At 44.4% G+C, this 20,748-nt stretch overlaps 1 protein-coding gene across 1 annotated transcript in view; it reads right to left on the bottom strand.

Annotated features, from left to right (window-relative positions):
- The window catches only part of LAMA1 (laminin subunit alpha 1), a 168,294-nt gene that overhangs the window by 46,077 nt on the left and 101,469 nt on the right, over positions 1-20,748 (bottom strand). Inside the window, exons 27-36 of the mRNA XM_081790773.1 lie at positions 20,144-20,271; positions 19,383-19,503; positions 17,307-17,444; positions 11,485-11,606; positions 7,539-7,625; positions 7,052-7,245; positions 6,435-6,577; positions 4,714-4,803; positions 3,109-3,220; positions 1,466-1,628 (exon numbers count right to left, since the gene is read on the bottom strand). Coding sequence (XP_081646899.1) covers positions 1,466-1,628; positions 3,109-3,220; positions 4,714-4,803; positions 6,435-6,577; positions 7,052-7,245; positions 7,539-7,625; positions 11,485-11,606; positions 17,307-17,444; positions 19,383-19,503; positions 20,144-20,271 — 1,298 coding nt within the window. The remainder of the gene's footprint in view (positions 1-1,465; positions 1,629-3,108; positions 3,221-4,713; positions 4,804-6,434; positions 6,578-7,051; positions 7,246-7,538; positions 7,626-11,484; positions 11,607-17,306; positions 17,445-19,382; positions 19,504-20,143; positions 20,272-20,748) is intronic.

The following is a 20,748-nucleotide window of genomic DNA, read 5'->3' as shown; positions in this document are numbered from 1 at the left end:
ATTTCAGGTGAAGGGAGAATGCACATGAGAGGTCAGGGTCAGGGAAACATGATTATAACCTAGCACGTCTCTGATCCGAGCATTGAAATTCCACCCACCCATCTTTTATGGACTGGGTCTCAAGCGGTTCTTCCTTCCATTGGGTTGGAAGATCGTAGGGTTTAGGTGTGTGGTCAGGTTTCATATGATCCTGGAGGTTTAATATTGGGCAAAGTACTTGTCGTCTCTGGGCCCATCTCCCCAGCTGGACCCTCCCCAACCTCACAAAGCAGTGGAGATGACTATGTGACAGGATGAGAGAAGTGAAGCCTGCGCCCTCCCCAGCCCAGAGCAGGTGCTCCAAGATGGCAGCCCTGTTCGCCATTTCCCGGGACCCCACCCTCCTCTGATCTCTCCTCACAGCCATTCCGTTATGAGTTCTTGGCCCTCACCAATGTTCCAGTGATTATTTTACTAGTTCTCTCTCCAAATGCCAACTGACAGTAAGTTCCTCCTTTTGTTTTCTACCTAACAGATCAACAATGTCAGAAATCATATGCAATGATGTTGACATAAGCTCAAAAAAAGACGTATGTGAAGAAAGACGTAAGCTCAACTCTGCAGTGTGTTGCCAGTGGAAGTGTAATGGAATTGTTTTTAAATCTTTTAGAAAATAATTTAGAAACACAAGTCAGGAATCTTCCAAATGCACATTCTTTGGCTTCATGATTTCTCTTCTTAATATCTACCCTAATAAGAGATGATAATGTAAGATGTAGGAAAAGATTTTTGTCTGAGACGTCCATCACATTATTCAAAATAGCAAAATATGTTAAAATAGATTAAATATTGCACTGTAGAGAATGGAGTCTTGATGGCGTATGGTGTAACTACTAAGATATTTATCACAACCCGAGAGAGACACAGCTTGTGCTACATTACATCAAGGAATAATTGTGAAAACACTAAGAAAAAAGCCTGAAAGGAAATACAAACTCCTAGTGAGCATGTCTAACAATTCTTTGATCTGTCACACCACATTGTGGTTTTTAATGAGAGTTTGAACAACTGGCTAAATCATTCTGACATAACGTCAATCTGTCTGAGAGCTTACAGCGTAGTAACAGCCACTGACCATATTTGCTTCCATGGGAATTCACTGCATTATACTTGATCTTCAGTAAATATGGTATCATGAGGTTCTTTTGTTTGTGCTAGGTGGAAATGTTCCAGAGTCACTAAGAAAAACAAAACCTATGACACAAAGACAGATACTGGCATTGATTATACTCCCTCTATTGGGAGTAGCTGGCACCCGTCTCTTCATTTTTTTTTTTTTTTTTGACAATAGTGCCCCTCTCTTATGACATTCCATCCCCGGTGAGAGCATCCTCTCCCTCCCCTGCTCCCACATGCCTCCTTAGCTCTCAGTATTCAAGCTCCTACCTCTAATTGATTGTGTCATGAATGGTATTTAGAAACTTACTTGAGTTCCAGCATGGCTTTCTGTTGCAACTGCACGAAATGCCTTTTCTGTATGACTTCTAGCAAAGATGTAATATTCTTTTGCATATTCTGAAGAGTAGAACTGGGTAGTTGGAAGTCTTCATCCAAGGTCTGATTTAGAGTGGCTGCTTTTTCAATAATCTCTATGGACAACAGTCATCAATCATTCAACAGGTCTCTCAAAGTGGACAGCACTAAAATGGAAAAACTTAGAACCTTCTTCAGTGAGGCCAGCTTTGTTCACCTAAATTGGGTTGAACCTCAGGCCAAGCCAGGCCAGGCCAGGCCACATATCCCAATTTACTCCAGTTGCCCCTTATTAAAATATTCAAGAACTTGAGATCATTGGTTTATTTAATGTTGGTATTCCCCAGTATCCATAAACTCATGAGGGCAAGGGCTGTGGCCACCATGTTTCCCTCACCATTTCCTGCACCTGGCACAAACATTTGCACATAAAGCTCTCAGTAAATATTTACTGTATGAAGGAACCAATACTCAACACTACTCTTTTTAACAAACAAATTATTTGTTCTAATCATTTCCTTACCTTTTGCCCTATAAAGTCTAATTTATTATTGGATTTAATACTTTTTATATCCTTAAACTACAATCAAACAAGAAAAGCAAGAATATGTTTCTGGTAGCCAGAAAACTGAAAACAGCACTCCGAAAGCCAGATGAGACATCCCAGTTGAGCAGGACTAAATTATTCTAATACTGTGGGTATACATTGAAGCCCCAAATCCTATCAGCTCCTATTCTGGGCAGAGGGGTTGGTGTTGAGAGTTTAGCTCTCCTGCTCCATGGTATTGCTGCCTTGGCATCCATTTTGTTTGACCAAGCAGCCTGCAGTGACCTTGAACTGACAGTAGTCCCTCATGCCAGCCCATACCCCAGATAACAGCCCCAGCAAGGTCAACAAGCAAATGTCAGTTCTTGTTAGGACCTCCCCAGCAGCCCTTGTGACCAAGTCCCCCCTGCTTCCCAGGGCCTTCTCCTTATGGGCCTCTTTGATAAGACCTCCATGGGCCTTACCAATGCCCCCCCCCCCATTTTGGTTTGGATTGACCAACCTAGCCTTAGACTGGGACCCCAAAGCACTCCACCAAAAACCTCAATAAAAGAATATGCCCCAGGGCCTGTCTGTCTGTCTCTCTCTCTCTGCCTGCACCCCACCTTTACCCCCCTTGGGTGACCCCTCGAGGCATGGTGGGTACTTCCTCCTAGACCTGTGAGTAATAACCTTCTGCATCTCATGTTCTCTTGGGGTCTGCTGCGGGGGTTTGGCTCATCATCCGGGCCCTCTGTGTTCCACTTAATAAGTGCTAATTTGACAAACTCATAATAAATGGGGAGGCACCATACTCACCTGATACTTAGGAACTTACAAGGAATTACGAAGACAATAAAAAAGAAAGCATTCATTTTTCTAAAAGACAAAACTCTGAATGAAAGTCTATGATCTTTCGATTCAGTGCTCAGGATCCCCAACTATGGAATATTCCAGGCCTTTGATTCTAGGCAGGCTAGTACAAGTCACACACATCTGTTCATACGCTGAGTAAAGCGAATGGAGACCTTCCTACCAAATAAGCACAGGCGAGACACTGAGCACACTACCTTGGATAGTTCTCTGCAGCTTCTCAGTAAATGTCATGAGGTCTTGGCTCTTGTCAAGGATTCCTTCAGTCGCCCTGGTTACATGTTGGCTACTCGTTAGCACTCTAGTGAGCTGCCAGAAAGTCAAGGTCTCAGGTTAGTGTGACTTTGAATAACACGCAAGCTTTGCCGTTCCAGTTGTCTCTTTTAGGCAACAAAATATATCCCAGGGTATGGAGTAAAGCTATCCACGGCATCATGGGAGCCCAGGTTAACATTTCAGGGTTGGAAACTAAGTGGTTAGCGAAATAATTTACTACTCAGTCTGTGGGGGAAAAGATGGATTTTTTTTGTTTGTTTGAAAGAGCCTAATTGGCTATTAAACCACAAACTCCCAAGCGTGTCTATTGCAAAGACTCTATATTCACTTTAGGATGCAAGTATATAGAGTTTCGAAAGTAAAATCTCACTAATTTGCACTGACCGTGAGAACTTGGTTCGGGAGTTAAGAACACAGTCAGGTGCAAACAGGGTGTTAGGCCATCAGCCTTGTCGGGCTGGAGACCTAGTACTTAACCATCTCCTGGCCTCATCGGTAACATGGAGTAATATTAACCCTTACCTCCTGCGGCCTTATGAGGATACAACGCCATGATGTCTGTGAGGCCGGCAGCCCAAGGGCAGAGACCCAGCTGCCCTCTGCAGGTATTTTTATTAGGAACGTTATCATTTGTAAAGGGAAAGGTTGTTTGTGATGTTCAGGAGTGTGAAGTAACTCAGACTGGTTCTGTAAGTGTTTTCTAGTCAAAATCCAAAGAGAATCTTCTTTAATGGGTAGAGAGAATTATTTTAATCAGCTTATCATCTCCTACCAAATGTTTGCTCACTGAGGTACTTAAAAGCCACATTTAAACCCTTAAACTCTTCCCAAATCATCCTTAATTCTAAATTAACAGGCCAACCTAATACTTTAGGGTGCATGATTGTGTGTGTGAATACTGACAGGGACTAGATACAAACATGCACGAGATGATAGATACACTATCGTACACATATCTATATACATATGTCCATGTGCATATGCGCGCGCGCACACACACACACACACACACACACACACGAAATCCAAAAGTGAAAATTATAAATTTGACAATAGGCCTCCCTCACCATCTGCAAATGAGATTTTTTTTTTTGGGGGGGGTGGTCACTAAAAACCACTCATCCGGAATGGGCTGAACAAACACATCATTCCTGCTGACATCAAAACAGGCTCACGTGACATTCAAGCTGCACGAGTCAGAAGCACGCGGCCTGAAGCCTGAGGGTTGCACAGACACCACACACCCACCCGCCCCTCGGTTCACCGGAAGGAACGACAAGGCCGATGGCACAGAGACGGCCAAGTCCTCACTCGGCAGACGTGACAGGAGAAATTAAGTCAGGAGTCTCTTCCCACTAAAGCACAGAAACTGGCAGAGGGTTAAAACCAATTTGATGACAAGGTACCTGGAGCACAGCTCCCGGGAGAAAGAGCCTGCCCTGATTTAATAGAACCTTCCAGACCAGCCCGATGCAATTGCTCTCAAGGGCTGGGTGCGAAGCGGGTCTTCTGTGTGAAGCACTTACCTCCCTTAGCAGGTGGTCTGTTTGTTTTGCAACATCTTCAAGCTGATCTTCTGCCAGGTCCTTACGTGTATTTTCTTTTAATAAAGCTTCCTAAAAAGGACAAAATAAACAAATTGCTGGTTCTTAGTCCAGAGGGTCTACAGTGAGTGGAAAAGAAATTTAAACATTGCTTTCTTTTTTCTATTTTTTTTTTTGGAGAATATTTTCACCTTTCAAAAACATTTTTTTTTTCCATTTCAGGAGAAATAATGTGAAAAAACATCTCTGAGAGTTCCCTAACCTTTCTTCATGGCCATTATGTCTATAGAGAGAAGACGAGCAGATGGGTGAAGCAGCCAGATTCACAAACACACGCCTAGGCTTTTATCTAAAAACACAGCATTCAGGAATGACAATCCTTTTCATTACCACATGACACAATAAATTGACTATCTCAAACTCTAACGTGTAGGTTTTAAGCAAAATTAAGAACTGCACTTTTTCCAATTAGAATTAAAAATGCTACTGGGGCGCCTGGGTGGCTCAGTCGGTTGAGCATCCGGCTTCGGCTCAGGTCATGATCTCACGGTCCTTGAGTTCGAGCCCCGCGTCGGGCTCTGTGCTGACAGCTCAGAGCCTGGAGCCTGTTTCGGATTCTCCCTCTCTCTCTGACCCTCCCCCGTTCATGCTCTGTCTCTCTCTGTCTCAAAAATAAATGTTAGAAGAAAATTTAGAATTAAAAATGCTACAGTAGCAAGCTGTCCACTAAGCCAATTTCTTAATTTCCCATTCCTTTTTTTGACCCAGATCCTGTCTGACTAATCATAAAACTATGATTTACTCCCAGAGATGTTTAGATACCTTCTGGGGAAGAGAAACTTTTGTGCCCCACAAACCCAGTTAAGAATAATACATTTACATCGGGCTCTGTGCTGATGGCTCGGAGCCTGGAGCCTGCTTCGCATTCTGTGTCTCTGCCCCTCCCCCACTCACACTCTGTCTCTCTCTCTCTCAAAAATAAAATAAAAAACATTAAAAAAATTAAAAAAAAAAAAGAATAATACATTTACAGAAAACAGTTGATCATCAGCATATTCCAGCATGAAAGAAGATACGTCTAGGTTTATTTCCTGTATTTGTATCAGGACAGCTGCTTTCAAATATCCAAAGGTCTGTCATAAAGACGAGCAAGGGGACTTGTCTTCTCCCAAAAGGCAGAAGGACCATGGGGGAGGAATTTTTATGGAGGCATTTATGGAACAAGTCAAACAATTATTTATTTATTTATTTGTTTATTTATTTATTTATTTATTTTTAATTAAAAACATTTTTTTAATGTTTATTTTTGCGAGAGACACAGAGTACGAGCAGGGGAACAGCAGAGAGAGAGGGAGACACAGAATCCGAAGCAGACTCCAGGCTCTGAGTTGTTAGCACAGAGCCTGACGTGGAGCTCAAACTTTTGGACCGCGAGATCATGACCTGAGCCCAAGTAGGACACTTAACCGAGTGAGCCACCCAGGCGCCCCACAAGTCAAACAATTCACAGTGGTCCCACAGGGGAACAGGTTAGCGTGTGGATGATGAAGTCCCTGATCACACTGTAGGAAGCCTAGATGCCAGGAGCGAGACTCCCACACTGATGAGGCAGACAGACAGAAGGACAGAATACTGTCCCCACCGACTCTCCCATCTCTCAGTGACATAGGTTTTCTACCCATCTCCGTATTCCCAGTACCTACCCGGAGATATTTTGTTGTATTTTCCAGGTTTGACAAAATTCCAGATGGGACAGGGATAACGCCAGTGAGGTTCACGGAAAGGATGGCGTCCCCAATATTATCTAAGTCATTTAGCAGCACACCCACACATTCATCATCACAAGCTAGAAGAAAAAGAAAGTTGAAGTTGATGCACAGCCGTCTGCACGTTTTCTCATGGATCTACACGAGCCATTCTGCAGTAATGACATCCATGGGCAGAGGACATTCTCCCTTCCGCCTGTGTGACGGGAGGGAAGCAAGAAGTGCTGAGCCCCTATTCTCAGGCGATGCCTTTAAGCCTCAAATCAGATCAGTGACTCCCCTGGGGTCACACAGAAAGGAACAACTGATGCCCAGCGTGGATCCCAGGCGGGGCGCATGTTTCCTTCTACTGCTCCAAACTTCAGAGTGCGTTTGCTTGTCTTTGACTTGGACCAATGGCAACGAATGCCAAATGTATTTCCTTTCGGAGTGCATCTGTCATTTCCTCAGATAGCTCGCAGACACGCCTACTTTATCCTTGCAGGTGCCATAACAAGGAAACATTGGAGAGAGAGAGAAAAATCTTTAAAGGTTTAGAGGGGGAAAATACCCACAAACACAATCGCTTTCCAGCAGAATGTGCCTCGGTTCACATTCCTCGCATCGGAGCCCTGTGGCGCCCGGCCTGCAGACACACTGCCCGGACCTGCGGTCACAGTCACCGTGGACAGAGCCACTGGGGCTGCAGTCACACCGCTGGCAAGTGCCACCCAGCGCTCGAGGGTTCCCGTGATAGCCTGAGGAGCACCTGCAGAAAAGTACAGACAGTAGTATCAACACCAGCAAGTTGGTATATTACACCAACTCTTGTTCAAGGATAGCGGTCATTTCTGCCACATAAAATACAAAGAACGTGGGCCCATTTGCCTCATTCTACGTTTTATGTAGATGCTGTTTTGGAATAGTAATCAGGTCCCGTATCAGTCATGCCCATCCAAACTGATAACACCTCTCAAATCCCGTTAGTAAATACGCCCTGTACGCATCAACGGGGCAGAGGCACCTAGCGATTTCCGCATGGTAACCAGCCCCCCCGGGTACCTTTCGCAGTACTGTCCTTCGTAGCCCAGAATGCAGGCATCACAGCGGAAATCGTGATCACCTTCCAAGACACAAGTGGGACTAAAACTAGAAGAAAAAACGTAGTTTTTTGAATTCTTAGATCCACGGCTTCAAATCTGCCTATGGCACTTATTCATAAGTCTTAGGATACTCCATATTGCTCTGAAAGTTAAGTGATTACACCAGACAGACAACCTTTTTAGGGCTTAAAATCTATTGGGGGCAAAAAGAAGGAAAACAAACATGTGACCAACACTATCGCATGCATCTGTCATATCCAAAAGATATTCCTCGCACACCCAGCCAGTGACAATCATGTGGGCGCAGAGGCCAAGAATTGACAGATTACAACGAATCTGTACGATCACACACATTACAGCAAGTTAGTCACCGAACAAGAAAGCTTTCCAGGTGAAAAGGGTCTTGTTCTGAGGTTGAAGGGCATTACCACCTGGCTTATTAGATGGAAAGGGGACTGGAGAGAGCTGTGCAAGACCCTGAGCAAGCACGGGAAGATGCAGCCTGACAGGTGCCCGGTGACGGTAATTGACTGGAAAGGCAGCAAGGAGGAAAAGCAGGGCAAGGTCTGCACATGGGGGAGGGCGCCATCTGAAAGTAAATGAACCCGAAGTAGGGAGCCATGTGATGGGCCATTAGAAGCAAAATGACAGAGCCATTCAAAATTTAATAATCCTCTCAGATCTTCTCAGGGATTTCAGCTTTTGGCTCCTTCCTTTCCACAACCCCTGCCTCCACATTTTCAATTATCCATGCCCCTTGCGCCACCTACAGGCTAAGATGGGTACTTGCAACCCACTGGAAAAAAACCTCTGGGGTAGCCTGTGTTTTTGACCTGTGGGAGTTTCCGGAATGAGTGACAGGGTTCAGAGTCAGCCCCATTTCAGTTCGGACTTGTTTTTCCTCCTTAAAGACTAAAGGAACAGACTCAATGGAAACAAGATATAAGCAAAGTAAAGCATGTCTGTGAGGGTCTCTCAGATGCAGAGCTCACAGAGATGTTCACACCCTGTCTCTTACTACTGTGCACCTTGGGGGTGGTTAGGACCTTTTTAGATCGAAGAAGTAAAATATTCAAAAGTACGCAAATGTGCAAACTAGAAGGAGCTAGTTTGGATATGGAAAGAGCTATCCATATGTATATGGATACACACGTAGATATGAATTTTTTCCAAAATACCATATTATACATTGTTACATAGGTTTTTTTTAAAAATATTTTGTTAATGTTTATTTGTTTTTGAGAGAGACAGAGAGACAGAGCATGAGCAGGGGAGGGGCGGAGAAAGAGGGAGACACAGAATCGGAAGCAGGCTCCAGGCTCTGAGCTGTCACCACAGAGTCCCATATGGGGCTCAAACTCACAAACCGGGGGATCATGACCTGAGCCGAAGTCAGATACTTAACCGACTGAGCCACCCAGGCGCCCCCAGTTACATAGCTTAATTGCTCGTTTTTCCAACTCAGTGCCTACAGATATACCTTATTCTTTTCTCAGTGTTTGTACACTATTTCACTGTAGGTGTGTGCCACGATATATAAAAATCAGTTCCCTGTGAGTCGATATTTCAGTTTCCCCTGTGATTGCTTGTGAGTATAAGCAATGCCAAAATATATCCATCTTTGCACACATATGCAACTATTTCTACGGCTCTGATTACAGAAGTAGAATTAATGAGTTAAAATTTATATACATTTTAACCCAAAAAGTTTCATAGTAATAACTATATGCAGGGTAGCTTAGGAGGGAGGCCAACAGCACCTCTCATTTGTTACCGTCAAGCCTCAATGATTAAAAAAGAAAACTTCATTTTAGCCTACCAAAAGTTGGTATTCGATCTATACATGTTCAATGCCTTGTCAAACATTCTAAGCAATGGTGAAATGTTATTTATGCATTACAATTTCATATAAACCAAAGAGGCCTCATAGATATTCCAATTTCCACGTAAAACCTCTGGTTCTTTTTTGGGTTCAGATAATTCCAACATGAGCATCACGAGTTCAGGCAGAAGCTAGCCTCAGTCTCATTACTAAGGAGCATTTCTGCATTTCATCATTTCACCAGCATATACAGATTCTAACCGCCCCCCCCCTTACGTTAAACAGGAATGGAATTCTTCATATCGACATTCATAAAATTAATAACAATTCATCTCCAGGTACGCTGGATACAGAGGTTGGAGGCTATAATTATTCTTCAGAAAATAAAACCTGTGGCACAAAAACAGACACTCGGATCAATGGAACAGAATAGAAAACCCAGAAATGGACCCACAAACATATAGCCAACTAATCTTTGACAAAGCAGGGAAGAATATCCAATGGAATAAAGACAGTTTCTTCAGTAAATGGTTCTGGGGAAACTGGACAGCGACATGCAGAAGAATGAACCTGGACCACTTTCTTACACCATACACAAAAATAAACTCAAAATGGATAAGAGACCTAAATGTAAGACAGGAAGCCATGAAAATCCTCAAGGAGAAAGTAGGCAAAAACCTCTTTGATCTTGGCCGCAGCAACTTCTTACTCAACACGTCTCCAGAGGCAAGGGAAGCAAAAGCAAAAATGAACTATTGGGACCTCATCAAAATAAAAAGCTCTGCACAGTGAAGGAAAAAGAAACAGTCGGCAAAACTAAAAGGCAACCGACAGAATGGGAGAAGATATTTGCAAATGACCTATCAGATAAAGGGTTAGTATCCAAAATCTATAAAGAACTTATCAAACTCAACACCCAAAAAAACAAATAATCCAGTGAAGAAATGAGCAAAAGACATGAATAGACACTTCTCCAAAGAAGACATCCAGATGGCCAACCGACACATGAAAAAATGCTCCACTTCACTCATCATCAGGGAAATACAAACCAAAACCACAATGAGATACCACCTCACACCTGTCAGAATGGCTAACATTAACAACTCAGGCAACAACAGATGTTGGTGAGGATGTGGAGAAAGAGGATCTCTTTTGCATTGCTGGTGGGAATGCAAGCTGGTGCAGCCATTCTGGAAAACAATATGGAGGTTCCTCAAAAAAACTAAAATTAGAACTACCCTACGACCCAGCAATTGCACTACTAGGTATTTATCCAAGGGATACAGGTGTGCTGTTTCAAAGGGGCACATGCACCCCAATGTTTATAGCAGCACTAGCAACAATAGCCAAAGTATGGAAAGAGCCCAAATGTCCAAATGTCCATCGACGGATGAATGGATAAAGAAGATGTGGTAAAAACACATACATACACACACACACACACACACACACACACACACACACACACACAATGGAGTATTACTTGGCAATCAAAAAGAATGAAATCTTGCCATTTGCAACTACGCGGATGGAACCACAGGGTATTATGCTAAGTGAAATTAGTCAGAGAAAGACAAACATCATGTCTTCACTCATATGAGGACTTTAAGACACAGAACAGATGAACATAAGGGAGGAGAAGCAGAAAAATATAAAAACAGGGAGGGGGACAAAACAGAAGAGACTCTTAAATATGGAGAACAAACTGAGGGTTACTGGAGGGGTTGTGGGGGAGGGATGGGCTAAATGGGCAAGGGGCATTAAGGAATCTACTCCTGAAATCATTGTTGCACTAGATGCTAGCTAACTTGGATGTAAGTTAAAAAAAAGTAAACTGAAAAATAAATAAATAAAATAAACAATAAAACCTGAAAGTATTTTCTTCCGTGGGTTCCATTTTAACACCCCGATACCAACACAGATACTTTGCTTTTGGAAAGATTCTCTTCAAAGGCTGTCATAATGAACACTTTCTCTTAAAATCAGCGTTTCTCAACACACAGAGAGTATTAGTTAAAAGCCTGGAAACCAAGGCCGAGAATGGAAGCAGCCCCAGCTTCCGGGCACAGTTGCGCGGGCTCACCTGGCAGGGTGGCTGCGAGGACAGGCGCACACCGAGCAGTCGCTGGCTGAGCCAGTCACCTTCCCGAAGTACCCAGGAGCACACAAGTCACAGTGGTCACCGGTGGTGCTATGGCTGCAGTTCTGGAGCCCCGCGTTTCAAAAGGAGAGGAAAATCATGGGGTAATTGTTAGAAATCATCCTTACCTGGTAACACCTAAGTAAGCCACTGTCAGGTATTATTATTATTATTATTATTATTATTATTATTATTGAGAGGAAGAGCATTTTTCATCATATATTTTTTTAATATTTATTTTTATTTATTTTGAGAGAGACAGACAGACAGTGGGAAAAAGGGGGGCAGAAAGAGAGGGAGAGAGCAGACTCCACAATGTCAGCACAGAGCCCCACCCCACAAACCGTGAGATCTAATCTGAGTTGAAATCAAGAGTCAGATGCTTAATCGACTGAGCCACCCAGGTGCCCCTCTTCATAGGTTTTAAATCCTGGAAATACTGCCAGCTCTGCCCTGTATTCGTCATAATGAATATAGCCTAGGAATTATTAATACATCCTTCTTATAGAAAGTACACACACATACAATATGTATGCACACACATGGCTTCTAGAAGCCACCAACTTTCAGGTCCTTAAAATGTGGATCTAGGGGTACCTGGGTGGCTCAGTCGGTTGAGCGTCCAGCTTCAGCTCAGGTCATGATCTCGCAGTCTGTGAGTTCGAGCCCCGCGTCGGGCTCTGTGCTCACAGCTCACAGCCTGGAGCCTGCTTCCGATTCTGTGTCCCCGCCCCTCCCCCCCGCCCCCGCCCCCACTCATGCTCTGTCTGTCTCAGAAATAAACATTAAAAAAAATTTTTTTTTAAAACATGGATCTAAAATATATACTAACTCAAAAAAAAACATCTGAAGCACACTGGTTTTACACATAGTTGGGGTTCATTGATCACAGGTGAGGGGCTGAAAGAACAGAAGTAAAGAGACGATTTAGGAAACAGGGAAGAAACTGCTGACCTTTAATTTTTTTTTTTAATGTTTATTTATTTATTTTTGAGACAGAGAGAGACAGAGCATGAACAGGGGAGGGTCAGAGAGAGAGGGAGACACAGAATCTGAAAGAGGCTCTGGGCTCCGAGCTGTCAGCACAGAGCCCAATGCGGGGCTCGAACCCATGGACCGTGAGATCATGACCCGGGCCGAAGTCAGACGCTCAACCGACTGAGCCACCCAGGCGCCCCAAAATTTCTTTAATGTTCATTTATTTCTGAGAGACAGACAGAAACAGAGCATGAGTGAGGGAGGGGCAGAGAGAGAGGGAGACACAGAATCAGAAGCAGGTCACAGGCTCTGAGCTGTCAGCACAAAGCCCAATGCGGGGCTCGAACTCACGAGCTGCAAGATCATGACCTGAGCTGAAGTCAGACGCTTAACCAACTGAGCCACCCAGGTGCCCCGAAACTGCTGAGCTTTAGAGCACCACCAGGAGATTCTCGCAACAAGCAATTCATTTCTAGTTAAGTTTTATGTCACCATTTCGATGACACGACTTATGATCCTGCCATTAAAATAGTTTTTGAAGCTACAAGAGAAAATAATTGTGTGACATCCATTTCCAAGGTGAAATCTGCTTTGGCCGGTTCGATCACTTTCCGCCCAGGCCCTGGGCACGGGCTTCCGTGTGGGGTGTAGGGACAGAAAGACAAGATGCGGAACACTGGCAAACAGAAGCAGACTTTCTTCTTGGCAGCCAGAGAGGATATACAAAGACACCTTTTTAGACCTTTGAAACGCTATTTTTGAAATCCTTTTGGTTAAAAAATATGCCAGTATTTTCTGTTTTAAAATTACATTCCTATTTCACCTGGTGAAAGTAGATTTTACTGGGATCTCCCAGGCCCCTAAAAGCACGATCTCTTTAGGAGTAAAATTTGCAACCTCGCTCTTAAAAAGAACATGTGTTAAGTACTTGTTTTAATGATACACAATATAAATCTGATGAACAATAAATAGATGATGAACAAGTATGGATCCGATTTTCTGGTTTTCATTGTGACACCAACTCCAGCATTTAAAAACTCCCCAAATCCACAACGGATCGTGAGCTTCCTGGTTTCCAAGATCCTAGAGAACTGAAGACAAGCTGCCCCCGAGAGTGGCTGGGAAGTGAGAACCTGTTCATGTCAACCGATCTGGAGGATGAGTCACGTGCTTTGGAAGCTGCACAGACAAGGCTGGTCAGTTTTTCAAGGGCAAAAGCGTTAAGGGTTATCTCCTGGAAGGGAGTCCCCAAGGAAAGGAATTCCCAGGATAGCTTGGTGTTCCTCAGTCTCCCCACCCCTTTCCAGGTCACATGTCTGACCAATCATTTTTAGGATACTATCGAAGTCCCAGTGACATGAAGAGGGGGGACACTATATGCTGAGTGACTAAATCAGATCCAAAATGGTCTGGATGCCCACCTACGTAATAATCCACAGGAAGTGCTTAAAAGAGATTTTGCCAACTAGAAGTGCACTGTTGCACTAAACCACAAAAGAGACCTCACAAGATGAAGACTGAAGAGGAAAGATAAGGCCCCAAGTTCAAAGAGCAAGGACTCGGTGTTAAACATGTGGACGGAGCGTAAGCATCTTAAATCAGCTCAGCAGAGGCAGCAGTGACCAGACTGGCAAAACCCACGGGCTGCCTTCATGGGACACCTAAAGTCAGAGAGAGAGATGCCCCACCCATACCTGGAGAAAAGGTGCTGGGCTGTGGGCATGATACTTGAACCTCAGGATGGGGAATGGATTCAACCATTCCATAGAAACATCAGGCATATAAACTAAGGATATTTGACCAGGAGGACTGGAGATTCAGGACCTTTGATATGTGAAAGAGGAAGTTAATGTTTTACAAGTTATTTCTTAAAACATTGCCATCTTGGGGCGCCTGGGTGGCGCAGTCGGTTAAGCGTCCGACTTCAGCCAGGTCACGATCTCACGGTCCGTGAGTTCGAGCCCCGCGTCAGGCTCTGGGCTGATGGCTCAGAGCCTGGAGCCTGTTTCCGATTCTGTGTCTCCCTCTCTCTCTGTCCCTCCCCCGTTCATGCTCTGTCTCTCTCTGTCCCAAAAATAAATAAATGTTGAAAAAAAAAATTAAAAAAAAAAAACAAAACATTGCCATCTTTCATGAACAAATTTGAACTACTGGTTTGTCTCAATGGCTCCAAAGATTAAAAGTGCACCAATGGGTAGACAAGCCAGGGCACTAAATTCCAGGAATGATCAGGGCTGCCCAAAGATGAGCTGAGCTCCCCATTGCTGGAGGTGGGTAAACATACGTTAAATAACTGCTTGGTGTGAATAATGTAGTTCAGACCTAAGTCATCTTGGAGCATACGTATCCACTGTTGTGGACTGCAAAATTTAACGAACAAATCCAGGTGTGAGCTCTTATGGGTTCCAGGTAACATCTGGCAAACGTTTCCTCCCAGAGCGGGGAACTGTCCAAAAAGCTATCAGTCTTTATTGATACTGGTGACACTCTTCACCACAATCTTTCCTGGATTGGGTTAAGCAGGTTGTATTCTTCCTTGGGTACAAATCAACCGGTCATTTGCTCAACTTTATTCTGGTGAATTTGGGCCAGGAAAGGCAGGGTAATAATTTAATGCCCTAAGAGTGCCTAATCTTGTTAAAATAGTTAGCTGTACCAAGGAAAGATACAGCATGAAAGAACTGATCAACTTTAAAAAAAACCCTTTTTTTAATGTTTACTTATCTTTGAGAGAGAGACAGAGGACGTGGGGGAGGGGCAGAGAGAGAGAGGGAGACACGGACTCTGAAGCAGGCTCCGGGCTCCGAGCTGTCAGCACAGAGCCCCACGTGGGGCTCAAACTCACGAACCACGTGTCCATGAGACCTTTGTCCCCATGACTGGCCAAGGGACCTTCCCCGCTAATCGCGTCTCGATTTAAGTTGCCTGAAATCAATCCTCCTTAAATCCTTAAATGAGATTTTCTCATTTTCTCGATTAGGACCTTACTTTTGCCTGGAGCATGAGCTGATTAAAGTGAATAAATTTTTTTTAATAGTGTTGCAGCTATTTGCATCTTCATTAAGTCCATTTTACCGGGTAGAACTGGAACAATTCTTTAATTCCACATATATAATGAAGTCAGCAAAGGTTAATAGATACCTTTTTAATTGAGGAAAACCCTGCTGCGCCTCAGCATCGAAATTCACCTGCACACTGCGACAGTTCAGCAGCGTCCCTAGTGCGAATGACCTTTACAGGCCACATACGAAAAAATGCTTCCAAACAGAAGAAGACAGGTCTAGAGTGGCTGCAGGTCGGCTGGGAGCCCCCTGTCCTAATTTCCCTGTCCTGTTCCTTGTGATTAAGCCACACCTGGGACCTTTACGGCTTCAGGTATGTCTTTCTCGGTGGGCAGCTCATTTCCTGTCAATGAGTTATTTTACCCGAGGTAAGTTAGTCTTGGCGCAATTTATACGAGTAACCCATGTTTCTCCAAGAATTATTATTTTAAAAATGAGATTTCCAGAGCGGGGAAAGAATATCAGGTTATTCTACGCTATCAATAAGGCCTTGTCAGCTTAAGCGAAATCACAGACACAAGAGTTTGTCCTCAGCAAGGCCTCAAGACTTCCATCTGGCCCACGTGTTCCTTTTCGGTGACCAGAATTCTCCTTAGGTTTCCGGGACCGATCTTGGTCTAGGCTGTTAAAAAGAGAACCATGGGCCCAAAATGGCACCACTTAGGCCAAGACGCCAAACTGGACCTAATACCTAGCCTGACTACAGTTTCAGTCTCCCCCAGAAATGTATTTCATCAGTCAGTCGGGAATTTTCTCATCAGCACCAGTGAGGTACCCTGTCATGTAGGCCCTTCTCTATCCCCAAAAAAGGAAGAGGAGGTGACCCACCTCATCAGACTCCCTGCCCTCCCCCCAGTGGAAAGTGACCTTGCCTCTGGAGCAATCCTTTCTTTTTGATAATAACTTCCTTGCCCCACCCTCCCTCCTAAAAAATGTCTATTTTGTATAACTCCTTGGAGCTCCCCTCTACTCAACAGATGGGATTGCCCCCCCCCCCCCAATTCACGAATCCCTCAGTAAAGCCAGGTATATCCTCAACTTCTGAATTTTGAATTTTGTGTGTTTTAAAAACAAGGGAAAGGTATCTCAGAACCGAACGCATACGAAGACATCCAAGAAATTAAATATTATTAATTTTTTTTTAAAGTGATCTTTGAGAGAGAGAGAGAGAGAGAGACAGAGCACGAGCAGGGGAGGGGCAGAGAGAGAGAGGGAGACACAGAATCCGAAACAGGCTCCAGGCTCCGAGCGGTCAGCACAGAGCCCGACGCGGGGCTGGAACCCACAGACCATGAGATCAGGACCTGGGCTGAAGTCAGATGCTTAACCGACTGAGCCACCCAGGCGCCCCGAAAATAAGCTTTTTTAAAAAAAAATTGCGAGGAGAGAAATAAATTTGCGATGCTGGCATTAACTTATTTTAAAACCTCCAGGTGACCCTCCCGGTTCTGGGACACAAAGGTCTCGTCTACTCTCACCATAACCACCACTACTGCAAGTACATGTAACTAATTCCCCAGTTGGTACCGACACACGAATTCACAGAACTAAAATTTACACAAGACTTCGCACTGACAGCATCAGACCTCTTAGCCTTTTGGAAGGAAATTTATGTGTAGTTTACACTAAATATAAGCTCCCTCTAAACCAAGATCTTTATAGGACTCTGGACCAGAAATCCAAAGACTCGGTGCCTCCTCTAATCACCCACACAAACACACGTACCAGGCACTTCCCAGTTTCGGGGTCACAGGCATCGCTGTGGTTGTTGCAATTGCAGGGCACACAAGGAGCGAGCAGAGGGCGGGGTCCTCGGCCACCACCTTGCGGCAGCTCCCCTCTGTGGTAACCAGGTGCGCAGTCCTGAGCGGATGCAAAAGGAAATGGACATGATTACACAATGGGCGAAGGACTTCTAGCCAGTCTGACACCAATTCCACTTCTGAGCCGCAGCTCTGATCAGTACATTCTGTGGCCAGTTCTTTGTGTGGGTTTGTTTTCCCCCCACGCCAAGCAACGTCTGGACACCAGCTGGGTGTCTGACAATTTAATTCTCACACTGCCTACCTGGAGATAGCATCAGATCTCACAGGTTAAGGGCTCAGTTCCGGAAGCCTGCCCCTCCCCCCCACTACAGATGCCAATCACAAATCCAGGCTGTCACCCGTGTTTCTGACAACCAGCTATAGATTGGAGGCTCCAACAACTCCCTCCTGGAGTTTAATTAATTTGCCAGAGTGGAGCTCAGAACTAGATCACTGGTTTATTATAAAAGAATGTAACTCAGAAATAACCAGATGCGAGAGATGCAGAGGGCATGATACGGGGAAGGGGCTTGGAGCTGCCATGCCCTCTCCTGGCTCACCAAGCGTTGACAAACTAGGAAGCTCTCTGAACTCTATCCTGTTTTTTTTTATGTTTATTTATTTTTGAGAGAGAGAGTGAGCAAAAGACAGAGTATGAGCTGGGGAGCGGCAGAGAGAGATGGAGAGAGAATCCGCAGCAGCTCCAGGCTCTGGGCTGTCAGCACAGAGCCCAACGTGAGGCTCAAATCCACGAACCATGAGATCATGACCTGAGCCAAAGTCAGACGGTTAACGGACTGAGCCACCCAGCGCCCCTATCCTTCTGGGTTTTTACGGAGTCTTCCTTAACATAGGCACGATTGAGAAAATCACTGGCCCCTGGAAACTGATTCAACCTCTAGTCCCTCCCCTCTCCCCTGAGGTCTGGGGGTAAGACTGTAAGTCCTCCAACCACATGGCGGGTTCTTCTGGTGACCAGCCTCCATCCTTACATGATCTAGGAGCTTTCCAAAAGTCACCTCATTAACATAACAAAAGACACATTTACAGATCTCATCACTTAGGAGATTCCAAGCATTTAAGAACTCTGTGCTAGGAATAGGGGATAAAGACCAAATACATCTTTCTTCTGATAAATGACAGTATCACAACTTGACTAAACATTTCTCCAAAGATGATACAATGGCTAATAAGCACCTGGAAAGACGCTCAACCTCACCCATCGTTAGGGAACTGCAAATCAAAACCACAATGAGATACTACCTCACACCCACCAGGAGAACTACCATCAAAAAACCAGCAAATAATCAGAGTTGTCAAGGATGCGGCAAAAGTGGAACGCTTGTGCACCGTGAGCGGGAATAGAAAATGCCGCAGTGCTGTGGAAAACAGTAGGGCAGCTCCTCAAAAAAGTTAAAAACAGAATTACCACATGACCGAGCAATTCTACTTTTGGGTATAAACCCCAAAGAACTGAAATCAGGGTCTTGGAGAGATACACGTGGCCATATTCACGGCAGCATTATTCACAACAGGCAAAACGGTCAACGCAGTATCCATTAGGCTAGCCAGTCATAAATGAGAAATACTGCAGGATTCCATTTAAATGAAGGACCTAGCGTGGTCAAATTCGGAGACAGAAAGGTGATTGCCGGGCTGTGGGCAGGGAGACTGGGGAGTTTCCGTGTAATGGGTACAGAGTTTTAGGTTTGCAAGTTGAAGAATCCTGGAGGTTGGTTGTACAGCGTGAATGCCCTTAACACTACTGAACAATACCCTTAAAAATGTTTAAGACAGTAAAATTTGTATATGCGTATTTAACCATAATTTTTTAAAAGAGAAAAAGGATACAATCCATACAAATTCTGATCACTTGGGAGTTGCTGTAACAAGCAGATCTCCGCTCAGAACCAGGTAGTGGGTTTTAAGCACCGTCTCCCTAACTGACAGAAGGACCCAGCCGTGTGCCCGACGACAGAAGGACCCAGCCATGTACCTGACAGGAGAACCCAGCCGTGCCAGGAGGACAGAGACACTTCTCTAAACGGGATGCCGCCTTCTGTCCCGGCCGCAACTTGTCCGCCTTTTTGCCAACCTCCATGGAAATATTTGAGATTCTGTGAAACCACGAAGTGTGAGAGGGGACATTAATATTTAAAAAGACGCTTTCTAGAGACCTAGCACATTACCTAATGAATTTGCTCACGTATTAAATCAGAGCTTTCCTGCCGGTTTGGGAGTAGCTCCTACACGATTATAAAGGGAATGTGTAAAAGCCCATCATTACTGTTATTACACGGTGAAGGTCCCCAGCCAACATTTTAGACCTTACAAACAAGGTTCCAGAAAGCACACCCAGAACTGGAAGGAGTAGTTTGGCCATAACTGAGCAGCTTTCTTTATGGGATAAGCACTAACTGAGCAGGTGACAGCATTCTTGATGTTATTACAAAGAAACGTCATCTCAGTTCAAGGGCAGAACAGAAGATGACAGAACTGTTTTGTTTTCTTTATATTTCATCCTCAGCTAAGATTTCACCATTAGGTACTCACATTTTATATCCACATTAATTGGAGGATGGATAATCTAGGTCATTTCCCACACATTTCAGAATATTAATATTTAACAAAGTTTTGGTGAGGCACACAAATATATCTAGACTAATAAATATAGGAAGTAATAAGGGTGAATCAAATCTCTTCAGTTTGGTTTCAAATTAAGACTATCTGTTTTTCATTCTAGAAGATTCCAAGTACCTGCTTTGCTGTAATCCCTGACCATAAGATGCTTTGATGAGGATGTACTCAATGTTGCTAAGAACAGACATAAAATCGGAGCGTGTGACAGGTTTTTCAGAAACGGAATTAAAATATCTCCAAAAATTCTGTGGGGGAGAAACACAATTCAATTACATTCAGGTTACAAATCCTCAGGGGCTTGTGAACTTAGTAACCCTCTGGTCAATTTCTGCAGAAGTGAGCCCCATCCTGCGCAGGAGAGCGAACACAACGGAGGCGGCTCTGCGGTCACCTCCCAGGCGGCAGTGACGCCAGCCTCGTTTGTCAGCAGACAGGGGTCACCTACGGCAGGTCAACAGTGAACCGTCCACAGACCTCCACCAGGCAAGTGGACACGCACCTGCCAGGTCCAAGCAAGTCCAGAGACTTCACGCCATTACATCCACTCAGATGGAGACATGGGTATCGCGATGGAGGACTTAGGGTGCAATCTGCACCAAGGTAACACAAACCTAGTATACAGTTCTTGAGAACATGAAACTTGGGACTGTTTTCACAAATCTTACCAAACCCGCTGGGATTTTAATCTCCAGGTCTTCTTGCTCTCGTATTGGCAGCTTGTC

This window comes from Panthera onca, chromosome D3, assembly GCF_046562875.1.
Source record: "Panthera onca isolate mPanOnc1 chromosome D3, mPanOnc1 haplotype 2, whole genome shotgun sequence".
NCBI classification, from domain to species: Eukaryota; Metazoa; Chordata; class Mammalia; order Carnivora; family Felidae; genus Panthera; species Panthera onca.
Note: the sequence above shows the minus strand (reverse complement) of the source record. Positions and strands in the feature narration are given on the sequence as shown.